Genomic DNA, 13,079 nt, shown 5'->3' on the forward strand with positions numbered 1-13,079 from the left:
AACGTCTATAAATTAATGTTAAAACCATTTTATTAGTTGTTGTTTCAGCAAATCTAGTTTTCTTTGATATTTGTCACAAATATTTATATATTTTTAAACTTAAAAAAGTTATTAACAGTGTCTGTACTTACATTTTTTATTGAATTTATTGTCAGCTGTTATGAAGTGTTGCATTCTGTGTCTGGCAACGCCAAATTTTAACATAAAAGCGTGCACTGTTGGTTTGCAGCTCTGAGTAGTATTTCCTAATTTTTGTATTAAATTCTTTTAAAGGAGGTAAATTTTAATATAAAAAACTTAAATTTACTAGCGCTATTGTATTGAATAGTACTTTCAACCAACAACACGCAGCAATAACTCGCAGCTTCATACCCGCAGACAACTGTGAGACAGCAGAAGCATTGTTCTAATTTGGTTAAACAAATTGTTTTACAGACGCAAACCGGCAACTGTTTTTAAAACTTCAAGAATTCTTATAAATCCCGCATAGAAAACAAGCAAAATGGATAAAAACAGTGCAGCGTTGTATAAAAAAATGCAAGCAGAGGTTGAGTCATACCAAAACCTACAAAAATGTAAGCAAATTAATTAAGTCTCTGGCAGGCAATATACATAAATCCGAATGTATTTTGTTACAGCCTGTGTTAAAATAGTTAAGCAGCGGGCACTCCTAGAGAGTCAGCTAAATGAGAACAAGTGTGTGCTGGATGAACTAAATCTGCTTGGGCCCGACAATAAAGTGTACAAATTGTTTGGACCAGTTCTGGTGAAACAAGAGCTGGAGGACTCGCGGCAAAACGTTGGCAAACGCATTGAGTACATCTCGAAGGAGCTGAAAAGTTTCACGGATACACTGGAGAATATGTACGTGTACCGTTTAGCACCAGTTACAAGTATTAGCAACAAATATTCTTATTGCAGGGAGAAGGATATGCTGAAACATCGCGAAGCTGTATCCAAGTACCAGCAGCAATGGCAAGTCGCAGCTGCCATGAAGTGAAACCATCTGCCTAACGATTATTTATTACTGTTTGTCATTTTTAATAAACATCCGCATTGACTTGAAATCAAATATAAACACCTGAAAGCAAATATTTTATAGATGCGGATGTTCCATTGGGCGGACGGGAATCTGTATAAATGTAAAGTTATCCCGCATCTGTCTTATGCTTGCTGTCAACTTAACATAATAATAAATGTGTAAAGAACAGAAAACGAATATCGATAACAAGCTATTTAAGTCGTGCAGCCCTGGTACTTGTGTGAGCGAGATGCATTGACCGAGAGCATTTAAAACACTGGAATCCGTACCACAAAAATTGCCACGAAGAACAGAACTCTCTTTAGTGCCGCATCAAAATTAAACAATTTTAGCTGTATAGTCAGCAAATAAAGTCATTATTATATTTGTTGCTTAAAGGGAGAAAACAATGGGATCAAGTCACAGCGTTCATGTACCCGGCGGTGGCACTGAAGGTAACGTACACAACCACGTAAACGGTCTCAATTAATGCAGAAGAACCGAGAACCAATCATATGCACACACGCACACAATGACATTCAAGTAAAACAAACACACATTTTCATTTTAACAACAATAGGCTACCACGTACTCAAGGTGCAAGACAACTCGCCCGGCCAAAAGGCTGGCCTGGAGGCATTCTTTGACTTTATCGTGGCCATAGCAGGCACACGTCTGGACCAGGACAATGACATGCTCAAGGAGCTGCTGCGTCAAAACGTTGATAAACCTGTTCGCATCACAGTCTATTCGAGCAAAACACAAACTGTCCGTGAACTCACACTGACACCCAGCAATAACTGGGGTGGCCAGGGACTGCTGGGCGTGAGCATACGCTTCTGTTCGTTTGAGGGCGCCAACGAGAGCGTCTGGCACATACTGGAGGTGCATCCAAACTCACCAGCCGAGCTGGCCGGCCTGCGCGCCTACAGCGACTATGTGATTGGCGCCGATGCCATACGCCATGAGAACGACGATCTGTTTACGCTGATCGAGACGCACGAGCAACAGCCCCTCAAGATGTACGTGTACAATCTGGACGACGATGCTTGCCGGGAAGTAACCATTAAGCCCAATACTGCCTGGGGCGGCGAGGGCGCTCTGGGCTGTGGCATTGGCTATGGCTATCTGCATCGCATACCCGTGCAGCCTGCACCTTCGCCGTCCCCATCAGCTGGGGCGGCTGCGGCGGTACCTGTTGGCCCGGCTAATCCCGTAACGACGCCTGTCGTTGCGGCCGCAGCGGCCAGTGCCGTTGTTGCACCAACATTGCCTTATATACCGCCACTGGCCAACACATTTGGCTCGACAAACGCCGAGATCCGGCCACCAACTATAGAGCCGCCAGCACAGAGCATATTCAAGACCTACTTCAATCCGGATGATGCCACGGATGCGTTAACAGCTGCACTCGAAACCCAAGCAACGCTCAATGAGCCGCAGCTGGCCGCGCCATCCGACAGCATTGCAACGCCAGCAGCCGCAACTGGCGCACCAGAAACACCAGCACCGCAGCAATCCGTGGCACCGCCTCAAACCGTGGCCGCACCTCAGCCCGTGGGACCGCCCCAGCCTGTGGCGCCACCAGCGAACATCTTTATACCCGGCGTATTCGATCCCAATGCCCCAGAACAGAATGCGAACGTGAGCGTTGGCATTGGCGGCATACCTGCCGCTCAATTACCATTTCCACAGGCGACTACAGCCACGCTGCCAGCCCCGGCGGTGCCCATGTTCTCGATGGCCGCACTTCCGCAGCAACAGCAACAGATATACATGTCGGCACCGGCGGCTCTCTCGTATCCAGCCGGCTCCGCTGCCCAGACGGTGCCCACGTATCCACAGGTGCAGCCAGCCATGGGAGGTCTGTTTCCCACGCAGCCGACACCGCTGCCGCCGCAGATGGCACATGTGTTTACGCCACAGACGCAAGCAACGCCGCCGCCGCTGGCAGCGCCCAGCACGGAACAAACACAGCCACCAGCTCCAATGTCCAGTGCTTAAATCGACTCAGGAGCTCAGCTATGTTAACCAATTTCAACTTCTGTACGTTAATTGCGACTTTGCATAAATTGTCGTTAAGTTTATCGTGTGATTGTTTTTATGAATCAAATTGCGAGGAAGCGAAATCACAAGTGACAACTGTCGAAACATTTCAGTGCGCAATGCATTAATAAACATAACTATACATTCACATTTATAAATATATATTTATATATATATATATATATATATATATATATATATATATATATATATATATATATATATATATATACCTGCAAAGTAATGTACTGTAACATATGATTTAACCCTGTATGTAGGAAGTGTGCGCGAGTCAGGCACGCGGCAAGGATTAGTAAACAATTTGATTACTTGTGCAATCTATAATACTGGCTTTTGTTTATAACTTATGCGTGCTACTAGATTAATGTTTATACAACTGCTGAGACCCGATTTCTATATTCTTATTATCGTAATTGGTTTTTGTTGCCTGTAATCCCATCGGAAAAGTCGCTTGTTAAGATTTGATGACTTTATTCTCGAATAAAATTCTCGCCTGAACTACACAAGCTGACTATTTCTGCTAAATCTGAACCGCCAACTTCTCGCTTGTTGGTTCGACGCTTAGATAACTTGTTTTTGCTGCTTTTCAATCAAACATGGACCAATCTTTTCCCTAACTTGCAAGTCGAAAACCCTGGCCTTATATATATATATAGATCTTCACGGTAAATTCTGTAGGAGTTACATAACTACTTAAATGATATTACGAAGTCTGACGGTCACAGTTTAAGCTCATAAATGCATTTAAGCCCAACGTGTACTTTAAAGTTGAGAATCTCACGTTCAGTTCAATTGTTGCTCTGTCAAGGAATAGTTTAACTAAAAAGCCGAAGAGATGCATAACGCTCTGCTACTTGCCTTGGTTGGATTTCTGCTAGGAGCTGCAAATGCCCAATGGCCGGTAAGAGAGGAGAGTTGCAGTTGATTCATATAAGGATTAATGATAATATAATCAATTCGTCCTTGTAGACCAATCAGATAAGCGTACAGGTGCAAAACGTTAAGCAGATAAATGCGAAGCTGCAAGAAAAACTAAACGAGCTGCAAATTAAGGTGGCTGAGAATCGTTACAAGGACGAACTGATTAAGTCCCTCAAAGAGACCAATGAGGGTCTGACCAACAAGTGCAGCACTGCGTGCACAGGTGTGTCTGCCGTGCAATTGAAGGGCAAGATCAGCGAACTGAAGGTTATCGTCGAGACGTACAAGCAAATGCTAAACAATAATGAAACCTCACGGGTGAACGTTGCTCAGCAGCAGCTGAAGACATGTCTCACCCAACTGGGCCAGAACAGTCCAGGCTCAGGTGCATCCTCCACTCCGCAGCCAATAGAGAAGCCACCGGCGGCGGCCACCAGCTGCTTACCCATGGGCTATAGATCGGGCCTGCAAACAATCCAACTGCCTGGCCTGGAGCCGATCACTGTGCTCTGCGATGGCAGCATAGCAGGTCCTGGCTGGACGGTCATCCAGCGCCGGTTCGATGGCAGCGTGGACTTTTACCGAAGCTGGCAGGAGTATATCGTGGGCTTTGGCCAAAAAAACTCAGAATTCTTTATCGGCCTGGAGAATCTGTACCGCATGATTAGCTATCAGCCGCATGAGCTGTACATACACATGGAGGACTTCAATGGAAAGACCAGCTATGCTCGCTATAATCATTTCGAGATTGGCAACGAAGTCGCCAAGTTCGAGTTAAGAAAGTTGGGCAGCATGAGCGGCAGTGCCGATGACAAGCTCTCCAAAAGTGTCCACATGAAGTTCTCCACATTCGATCAGGATAACGACAATGCCGCGGATCAGAATAATGCCGCCTATTACCATGGCGCCTGGTGGTATACCAAGGATCTGGCAGGCAGCAGCAATCTGAATGGAAAGTACTTCAACTATGAAACCGAAAATTATCAGGGCATGTACTGGAATCGGGACAGAACTCTCAAATCCGTTACCATGCTAGTTCGTCCGATCAATTACACTTAAAAATCATTCAATAAATTGCTGAATATGTCAAGTTTTAAGTTTTACTCAGACCCAATCAAATCGATTTGACGAATTGTTAGGGATCTGTCTGCATAATCACATGAGACACGGGCATTACGAAAGACCATGCATAATACTATCAAGAGACATAACTGGAAACGAAGTCGTTAACTAATTTGATCATAAAATAATAAAAGTAAGGGTAAACAAAAATTAGGCGTAGAATTAGATGAAATCTTGACTCTTGCTAAAAAAACGTTAACTTTACGTTTTTGTATAAATTCCCTTTTACCAAATGTAGATCAAGTTTACTTTATACGATAATCTAAGAATATTTTCGGCATGTCGAAGAGTTTAATACCCTTTTGCAGATATGACAGAACAATGCAGCTCGAAAATACTGACTTCTTTGAAAACAGAATATTTTCCCTTATATTAGTTCTACCATTCCAACGATCTTTCCTATAGCAGCTATATGATATAGTGGTCCGATGTTGATGAGATTTTCTATTCACATGGGGGACATATTAAAACTTATTAGTGCCAAGTTTTGGTAAGATAACTTGGTAAACAAAAAAGTTTTCCAGACAAGTACCTAATTGTCGACCGATCGTTTCTATGGCAGCTATATGATATAGTGAACCGATGTTGATAGGATTTGGGTTAGTGAAACTAAGAAGTGTCGAGTTTGGTCAAGATATCTGCTTAAACAAAAAAGTTATTCACATGGATCTACTTTTCGACTGATCGTTCCTATATAATGTTCCGATCCAGTCGGTTCCGACATATGTTCTGCGTTCAACAGAAAGAGAGACATATGCAAAGTTTCATCACGTATAGAAACAGTTAGACAGATATGTGCTATATCAACTCGGCTATTGATACTGATCAAGAATATATATACTTTATAGGGTCGGAGATGACTTCTTATATGCGTTACACATAACGAGACAAAATTTGAATACCCTCTGCAATTATAATACCCTCTAAAAAGTGCTTAATAGAAATTTAGCTAAATTAGTTAGCTGAATTTGTCCAAAATTTCCACTGTTTACAGTTGATTACCTCTGCAAATAGCCACATTCAGCTAGAAAAAGGCTAAACTGGCAACAGTGTGGCCAACGCATTTGAATAATCTGTATGCCTGCCATCTTGATTCGTCTCTCTTTTTCCTGCACTTACTCTAAGCCGCCTTATGCTTCTTCTTTCTCTTTCAGACAGTTGAACGACATGATTTTAATACGTAAGTAAATATATTTAGATTTTTATTTATTTATGACATATGCGTTAATTGCCAATGAAGAGACGACCATTTATTTTTCGGTTAGGTTTAATTTTGGGTTTGTTTGTTAATCGGGCGACATAACTTTACATAGCCTTAATTAATAGAAGCGACTACTTGACAAAATTAGGATTCTTCTTCAATATAACAAATCCTTCCATGACAGGTGTTAGCGAGATGTACTCATCGGTGGCCAGCTCGGCGCGCTCCCCAATTGCCAGCAACACAGGCGTGGTGTGCGTCTGAAAGCCGGTTATGGTCTTCGGTTTGCCCGCCTGGCCAACGACATCGATGGCAATGCCCACACGGACCGGCACCTGCAGCTGACTGAGATCCTCATCGAATGTGATGAGCATCCGTGCCTGCATGGCCGGCACCAGGGTGTACAATAGATAGTGGGAACGATTCAGGATTAGATTCTTGACATCAAGAAGCGACACCAATGTGGCCATTAAACCAGCAACAGCCATGGGATTCATCAGCTGGCGATCACTGTGATAGGGACTAAGCGACAGTGTGCCCTTGCCCAAATGCGTCAGACTCTGGGCAATGCGCACCATAAACAGATTGCTCGGATCCTTCGAGTGATACTGGGCCAACTGGCGCAGCATCGAGGCGAGACGCGCATTATTGGTGCCCGCGCCCACCAGGCCCATGGCAAAGATGGCATTGTGCGCCACCTCAGCGTCGCTGTCGTGCGAGAACTTGCTCAACGTGTCCAGTATGTTCAGCTTGGGATTGGAGGCCGATATCAGACCCAAAGCCAGCGGTACGGCACGCCTAATGGCCGGTTCGCAGTAGCGCAGCAGATTGCCAAACGAACGATACGCCATCTCGGCGCCAATGTCCTCGCCCATGGCGATGAGTGCAATGCCCAGGACAGCTATCGATTGTGTGGCCGACAGATCTTTTTCGCGCTCCTTTTCCTTCTCCTTCTCCTTTTCCTTATCCTTTTCCTGCAACGACAAAAAGTTATACAAATTTGGAGACGATTAAATCAAGACAATTTGAGTTTTTTTACCTTCTCCTTGCTCTTGTCCTTCTTGCCCTTCTCCTTCTCTTCGTCGGCGTTGGCGGTCTCATAGTGATCGGAGCAAATGTGAAGCAGCTGTTGAATTTTGAGCACATTGCCAGTGCCAGCATAGGCGCAGATATCCACCATGGTGGTGGCCATGCTGCGATACGGCTCCTCGAGCACTTCCAGGGTCATCATGACAGCCTCAGTGGACTTCTGGCGTCCCAAGTAGAGCAGTCCCAGGCCCAGCCAGAGGAAACGCGTATAGGTATCCTTCAGATCCGTCTTGGTTAGACCCATGATGGTCTGCAGCAAGATCTCCGTAATCTCAGCATTGCAGGAGCCAACGCTTATCAGACCCAGCGACAGAGCAGTTATGCCCAGAATCTCGACACTGGCAGCCGTCTTGCCATTGCTGGCGAAGATCGTTTTCAGCGTATCGATGACAATGGCGCGATTGGAGCCAGCATAGGCAATGCCCAGGCCCAGAATGGCACCAATGCGCATGCACGTATTCTGATTATCAATATAGTCAGAAAGCAGGGCGTGAGCCGGATCCACCTCGTTGCGTATGCCGCAGTTGACAATGCCGCAGGCCAGCAAGGCACCCGACTTGATGTTGTCGTCGGTGGAGTACAGATATTTGTCAATCATGGTCAAGCCACCGTCGACATCCCAAAGCAGAATCAGGCCCAGGGAGGCGGTGGCCGAGAGCATGCCATGCTCCTTGTTCTTGTACAGCCATTTGTTGCCATCCTCCGAGAGCAGCTTGTCCACGCCGAAGCCCGCATTTACAAAGCCATTGACAAAGCTGGCGGCCAAATTCTGCTTGGCCGAGTCCACCTGGATGGATGCAAAGCGCGAGCGTGAATTGTCCAAATGCGACTTGTAAATATCTTCGGGCGTCTTTGGCTCCATGATGTCCAGTTCACGGGCCAGATTCAAGAAATGCTTATTCAAATTGGCATTGGACATAATCTCCATCAGATCATCATAGTCCGATAGCGACTCGTCCAGGTCCAGGCACACCTGCTGGCGGGCCAGCATAAAGGCGAGCTGCTTCTGCATGGCCGGCTCCTTGGGCTCCTTGAATATGTCGCCAATCTTGCCCATATCGTTAAGCATCAGCGCCAGCCGCATCGCCTGCGTATGCTGATGGAACTTGCGGGCCAGCTGCAGGGCCGTCTCCAGTATGATGGTATTGTCCGGCTCGGGCACATACGGATAGCAGGACTGCAGATAGAGGCAGACGCGCGGATAGGCCGACTCGTCCACATATTCGGCCAGCAAATGCAAATGATCGATCTCAATCAGCAAATCGCAGGCATCTGCCTCCGCATTGTGCTCCATATTGTACGGAATTATCTGCTTGACCAGCTCGATTAGCTGGGTGCGAAACTCACCCGTAGTGTCGTGATAGTGGGCCGATATCTCGCCCGACAAATGCCTTACATACTCGTGACCCCAGTCGCCGATGGTCTGCGTGCGATCGCAGAGGAAACGATAGGCCAGGCAATCTTTGCCGCTGCCCATGGTCATGGACAGCACCGAGATGATGTCGGCGCACAGCTGGCGCGAGCGCTCATCGGGCATGTGCTTGTACACCGTTTTCATGGTTTCGTAATGGGGACGCATGAATTTCAGTGGCTTTGGCACCGATGTCATCGACGTGGTCGATGCGCGTATCAGCTTGGCCATCATCTCCAATGCTGGCTGATACAATTTCTTGTCCTTTTCCTGCAGGCGCAGTACCAACATCTCCAGCTCCTCCTGCAGCTGTTGATCCTCGTCGGATAGCTCTGGCTGCTGCTCCTTTTCATCCTTTTTGGCCTTGCCAGCATCTTGGGCCTTGCCTTTGGTTTCCTTGGCATCGCCAAGTGGCTTTTTCTCCAGCTTGGTTTCACCAGTCATGCTGTGCGTTGCGCGTCTGGGGCCCTTTGTTGAATTTATAAATATAAAAAATGTATTTTTCAATAATGCGGCGTTCACTTTTCTCCGCTTATTCTCGTTTTCTTTTCTTTACTACTAAGCAGAATTACAAAGCGCTTTTTGAGCTGTCAAAAGCATGAGTTGCCAACTATTTGTAATTAGTGATGTAAGAAACATCGAGACATCGTCACATTAATACACCCAATAGCGATATCGATACAAATCGATTGTTCGCTCTAAGCGCATTTTTCAGTAGAACCGTATTTTTCAGCACTGGCTGCATATTCAAAACACATGTTTTTATTTGCTTTTATTTTGCGGCATTTTGTAAAATAATGTTGCGCATTACACAAACCAAAAATACGCTGCTCGATGGCGCTACCATTGCCGAGCAACTATATACGACGCCCAAGGATTGCGAGGATTTCTTCGAAAGCATAGAGAAGCCGACCGAGGTTGTGGCTGCACCTCGCTCCACCTGTGGGTATCGAGAATAAAAATCATTTGCTGGATTCGTTTCGTTACAATCAAATCGCATTTACAGTTATACGTGCCGGCGTTCTGACAACGGTACGTGGATCTGCGTACATGGAATATGGCAATACAAAAGTGCTGGCCATTGTGGCACCGCCGCGTGAGCTCGTCCGTTCCAGTGCCCGCCGTGTGAATATGGGCGTCATCAATTGCTATGTGAACTTTGCGGCCTTTGCCAGCGGCGAGCTGGAATCGGTGCCGGAGCGTGAAAAGCATTTGGGCAGCATGCTGACCAAGGCACTGCAGCCGCTCGTCTGCCGCAATGAATTCCTCAACTTTCAGCTGGACATCCGAGTGCTCATCTTGGATGACGATGGTTGTTTGCTGAGCACCGCGATCAATTGCTGCGGCGTGGCTCTGATCGAATGCGGCATATCCACATATGACTTGATAACCGCCTCCACGGCGTGCATTTACCGCGGCTATGTCTTTGTCAATCCCAGTGCCAAGGTGGAGGAACTGCTTTGGCAACATCGCGGCGGCAATGCTCTCGTGGGCAGCAGCAGCGACAGCAACAAAGAAGCTGCGATACAGGAGCATGGACTGTTGATTAACGCCAGCATGGACACCTTTGAGCAGCTGGCGCAGTGCCAACAGTGTGGCTATCTCAAGCCCGAGACCTACGTCAGGCTGCTCGACTATACCCTGGAGATTAACAAGTCGCTGCGCCAGCTGATACGCCGCGTGCTAACCGAGCGTGTCAAGGAGCAGCACATATTGGATATGCGTGAGCGGGCAGAGGAACGGCTGGAGGATGAGCGCTTGGCGACAATAATCGAAAGACTCAAGCAACAGGGTCTGCATGAGTTTATACAGTCCAACATTAGGGAGGATCTGTACACAAAGAAATAAATGCACATTTTTGTACATAAAACCTGAATGTTTATAATTTTAAGCTTATATATCTAAACTTTTAACAAATTTTGTGGTCTAAACAGCTAGATGTCGCCAGATTGTTTACTGCTGATCCGTAGAGGCTTCCAGCACAGCGCCCGAGTAGGCCAGATCCCAGTAGTGCTCGACCTGATGCTTTTGGAAGAATTCGCGTGCCATTTTCTCCATGGGAAATATTTTGAATTTGATTTCGCCAAAGTGCCGACGCTGACTGGTGCCCTCCCAGACGAGCACACACGAATTGGCCACATCCTGGCCATCGTTACCTTTCACCAGATCTTCCTCCCATTTGATGCGATGCAGCATGAGGCGACGGTACTTCTTCTGCTGCTTGGGCCCACCCTCAACGACAACAACACAGCAATCCCGGAAGAGCACCACGCTGCCGGTCATTTGCAGCTGCTTGGCATTCGTTTCGACTTTAAACTTTTTGCTCTGGTTGTCCTGCAGATCGCGTATACGGTAGACGCTAACATGGACACCGCAACTGGTGTCCTCCTTAAGTTTGCGCTGTTTCTTTTCGCTTTTCTGTTCGCTCGTCAGCTTTCGGGCGTTGTTGGCATCCTCGTGAGCCTTCTGACGCTTGGCCATTTGCTCGCGCACGTGCGCCTCGATTTTGGTGGGATCCTGCACAGCATCTGTGCCCAGCACACGCATCAGATTGGATATGCGCAGCTTTGGCTCCGGCGGCGCCACCAGGCCCAGGCGTATCTTCTCTTGCTCCTCTTTCCAGGCCTCACGGCGATTCTGACGACGCAGCTTTTTGCGTTCCTTTTTGGTGAGGAACACGGGCAAGTAGACGGGCTTCAGAGGCTCATCTGCAAAATGGAATAGTATTAGTCATCAACATTTTATGCAAGCCCAAATTTCGATACTTTGCACAAAATCGGCATTAGGGTTTACTCACTTGGTGGCTTCATTTGCGTGGGATGCTCGATGAGATTACTGATGGCCGTTTTGCGGATGCTGATCTTGCCGCTCGCCTCATCCAGTGTTTGCATATCCTGGCTGAGTATGACCGAGTCCCACCACTCCATGGCGGGCACATCATCGGGCATATCCTGCTTGGGTGCAATCAATGCCAGCTTTGTGGCCGAAGATATGCCCGTCTTGCGTGCTATTTGAGATATCTCGTTCTGCAGACGCTCCAACTGACTTTTCATACGCATGCGCTCCGCCAGCTGCTGGAACTTGCCGGGCTCGTGGAATCGCAACGTGCGTTTATTTCGCAGCGTCGGCTTTTGAGCAATTCGATCATCAAAATACTTGATGGCATCGTCCTGTCCGGTGCTGGTGGCACCGCTATGACTGCTGCCTTCGCTGCCCGTTGTCTGGCGTTGGAACACCTCGCGCTTCTTGGCGCGTATATTTGCCTTGAGCGTGGGCGTCACTGTTGGTATGTTGATGGCACGTCCGCTCTTGTCCACGGTTCGCCCCTCCTCGTCCAGTATGAGCGGTTTGGGTCGCTCCTGCTGTTGCTGAGCAGCGGCCGCAGCTGCTGCTGCCACCGCCGTGGGCTGCTGTTGGATTATATTGGCCAGATTGCCGGTTAACTTGGCGCGTATTTGTGCCTGCAATTCGGCAATCTTTCTGGCCTTGTCTGCGTCCTCGGGCGTTGGTTTCTTGGCTAACGCCTGGGTAGCCAGTGCAACGGGCATTCCGATTTGTGGCACGGACGCTAGCAGGGGATCCTTGTCACGTAGATTGCTGAGCGCCCGCTTGCGTTCCTCGATCTCGCGCTGGGCATGCGCCATCATCAGTTTGATTTGTGTGGAGCTCAGCGATGAGGCCATCGCATCGATGGGGGGCGCCCCCCCGTTCTTTTCCTTGACATCGAAGCGTGACTTCTTAGGCGCAGCATCGACGCCGACGTCGGCGCCAGCAGCGCTGCGCTTGTTGGCTGATTTCGATTTTTGTTCGTCGGCGTCGGCGCTTTCGGCATCCTTGCGCGTTATAATGGACGACATAATATTCGCAATTAAATTGAACTGGCTAAAGACGTAAAAGTTATTTACCAAAAACTTTGCACATTCCGCTTAATCCGCAATGCTTTATTTTTTGGTATTTGTTGTATGTTTATCTGCAAAAACGTTTACGTGAAAATTTCTTTGGCAAAAAGACAGGGTTGTTCCACTCTTCTTCCCACTGACAGCTAGAGTTGCGTTGCTCACTTTTAAACTAGTTTAATCGAACTAGTATTTTGAGTTACAAACTGAACAGCACCTTTAGTTATTGTAACATAAAAGGCAATTTTAAAACATAGCTTAACAATGTCCCAAGTAAATCAACTTCACAATTATGTTTTCCAATTGATCTCAGCAATTGTCTACAACTTGCTCATTTATCGATTAGTTTCG

At 47.1% G+C, this 13,079-nt stretch overlaps 6 protein-coding genes across 8 annotated transcripts; 4 read left to right on the top strand and 2 right to left on the bottom strand.

Moving 5' to 3' along the window:
* The first annotated feature begins 122 nt into the window (after positions 1-122).
* Positions 123-1,087, top strand: LOC115770219 (probable prefoldin subunit 6). Of its 2 annotated transcripts, none has more exons than XM_030715422.1 (4): positions 123-276; positions 352-575; positions 639-864; positions 922-1,087. In XM_030715422.1, the coding sequence occupies exons 2-4, from the start codon at positions 503-505 to the stop codon at positions 998-1,000; spliced, it is 378 nt and encodes a 125-aa protein (XP_030571282.1). In that variant the 5' UTR covers positions 123-276; positions 352-502; the 3' UTR covers positions 1,001-1,087. The 2 variants fall into 2 exon arrangements, with proteins under 2 accessions (XP_030571282.1, XP_030571291.1); XM_030715431.1 differs by having other exon boundaries at positions 436-575.
* Positions 1,088-1,305: 218 nt separating this feature from the next.
* LOC115770211 (Golgi reassembly-stacking protein 2) lies at positions 1,306-3,215 on the top strand. Its single transcript, XM_030715410.1, has 2 exons — positions 1,306-1,476; positions 1,602-3,215. The coding sequence occupies exons 1-2, from the start codon at positions 1,431-1,433 to the stop codon at positions 3,023-3,025; spliced, it is 1,470 nt and encodes a 489-aa protein (XP_030571270.1). The 5' UTR covers positions 1,306-1,430; the 3' UTR covers positions 3,026-3,215.
* Positions 3,216-3,886: 671 nt separating this feature from the next.
* On the top strand, positions 3,887-5,099 carry LOC115768438 (ficolin-1-like). 2 transcript variants are annotated; one of them, XM_030713008.1, is made up of 2 exons: positions 3,887-3,989; positions 4,058-5,099. In XM_030713008.1, exons 1-2 carry the CDS (start codon positions 3,924-3,926, stop codon positions 5,066-5,068), a joined length of 1,077 nt encoding a protein of 358 aa, XP_030568868.1. In that variant the 5' UTR covers positions 3,887-3,923; the 3' UTR covers positions 5,069-5,099. The 2 variants fall into 2 exon arrangements, with proteins under 2 accessions (XP_030568868.1, XP_030568861.1); XM_030713001.1 differs by having other exon boundaries at positions 3,888-3,998.
* Positions 5,100-6,302: 1,203 nt separating this feature from the next.
* Positions 6,303-9,398, bottom strand: LOC115769089 (26S proteasome non-ATPase regulatory subunit 2). The gene is made up of 2 exons (XM_030713803.1): positions 7,372-9,398; positions 6,303-7,306 (listed from the first exon to the last, which is right to left on the bottom strand). Exons 1-2 carry the CDS (start codon positions 9,274-9,276, stop codon positions 6,464-6,466), a joined length of 2,748 nt encoding a protein of 915 aa, XP_030569663.1. The 5' UTR covers positions 9,277-9,398; the 3' UTR covers positions 6,303-6,463.
* Positions 9,399-9,483: 85 nt separating this feature from the next.
* Positions 9,484-10,702, top strand: LOC115769099 (exosome complex component MTR3). The gene is made up of 2 exons (XM_030713813.1): positions 9,484-9,774; positions 9,839-10,702. The coding sequence occupies exons 1-2, from the start codon at positions 9,630-9,632 to the stop codon at positions 10,678-10,680; spliced, it is 987 nt and encodes a 328-aa protein (XP_030569673.1). The 5' UTR covers positions 9,484-9,629; the 3' UTR covers positions 10,681-10,702.
* Positions 10,703-10,715: 13 nt separating this feature from the next.
* On the bottom strand, positions 10,716-12,986 carry LOC115769129 (U4/U6 small nuclear ribonucleoprotein Prp3). Its single transcript, XM_030713838.1, has 2 exons — positions 11,630-12,986; positions 10,716-11,540 (listed from the first exon to the last, which is right to left on the bottom strand). Exons 1-2 carry the CDS (start codon positions 12,687-12,689, stop codon positions 10,786-10,788), a joined length of 1,815 nt encoding a protein of 604 aa, XP_030569698.1. The 5' UTR covers positions 12,690-12,986; the 3' UTR covers positions 10,716-10,785.
* Between the last annotated feature and the right edge of the window lie 93 nt (positions 12,987-13,079).

This window comes from Drosophila novamexicana, unplaced genomic scaffold (assembly GCF_003285875.2).
Source record: "Drosophila novamexicana strain 15010-1031.04,08,12 unplaced genomic scaffold, DnovRS2.1 tig00000009-arrow-pilon, whole genome shotgun sequence".
Lineage (NCBI taxonomy): Eukaryota > Metazoa > Arthropoda > Insecta > Diptera > Drosophilidae > Drosophila > Drosophila novamexicana.

What these genes read in the sequence shown, in the direction of transcription:
- LOC115769089 (XM_030713803.1), bottom strand. Translation starts at nt 9,276, where the DNA reads ATGACTGGTGAAACCAAGCTGGAGAAAAAGCCACTTGGCGATGCCAAG. An exon ending in AGGACAAGAGCAAGGAGAAG is followed by an intron (nt 7,307 to 7,371) that starts GTAAAAAAACTC and finishes TTGTCGTTGCAG; the next exon opens with GAAAAGGATAAGGAAAAGGA.
- LOC115770211 (XM_030715410.1), top strand. Translation starts at nt 1,431, where the DNA reads ATGGGATCAAGTCACAGCGTTCATGTACCCGGCGGTGGCACTGAAG. An exon ending in ACCCGGCGGTGGCACTGAAG is followed by an intron (nt 1,477 to 1,601) that starts GTAACGTACACA and finishes TAACAACAATAG; the next exon opens with GCTACCACGTACTCAAGGTG.
- LOC115768438 (XM_030713001.1), top strand. Translation starts at nt 3,924, where the DNA reads ATGCATAACGCTCTGCTACTTGCCTTGGTTGGATTTCTGCTAGGAGCT. An exon ending in CCCAATGGCCGGTAAGAGAG is followed by an intron (nt 3,999 to 4,057) that starts GAGAGTTGCAGT and finishes TCGTCCTTGTAG; the next exon opens with ACCAATCAGATAAGCGTACA.
- LOC115769129 (XM_030713838.1), bottom strand. Translation starts at nt 12,689, where the DNA reads ATGTCGTCCATTATAACGCGCAAGGATGCCGAAAGCGCCGACGCCGAC. An exon ending in CACGCAAATGAAGCCACCAA is followed by an intron (nt 11,541 to 11,629) that starts GTGAGTAAACCC and finishes TCCATTTTGCAG; the next exon opens with ATGAGCCTCTGAAGCCCGTC.
- LOC115769099 (XM_030713813.1), top strand. Translation starts at nt 9,630, where the DNA reads ATGTTGCGCATTACACAAACCAAAAATACGCTGCTCGATGGCGCTACC. An exon ending in GGCTGCACCTCGCTCCACCT is followed by an intron (nt 9,775 to 9,838) that starts GTGGGTATCGAG and finishes TCGCATTTACAG; the next exon opens with TTATACGTGCCGGCGTTCTG.
- LOC115770219 (XM_030715422.1), top strand. Translation starts at nt 503, where the DNA reads ATGGATAAAAACAGTGCAGCGTTGTATAAAAAAATGCAAGCAGAGGTT. An exon ending in ATACCAAAACCTACAAAAAT is followed by an intron (nt 576 to 638) that starts GTAAGCAAATTA and finishes ATTTTGTTACAG; the next exon opens with CCTGTGTTAAAATAGTTAAG. An exon ending in ACGGATACACTGGAGAATAT is followed by an intron (nt 865 to 921) that starts GTACGTGTACCG and finishes TTCTTATTGCAG; the next exon opens with GGAGAAGGATATGCTGAAAC.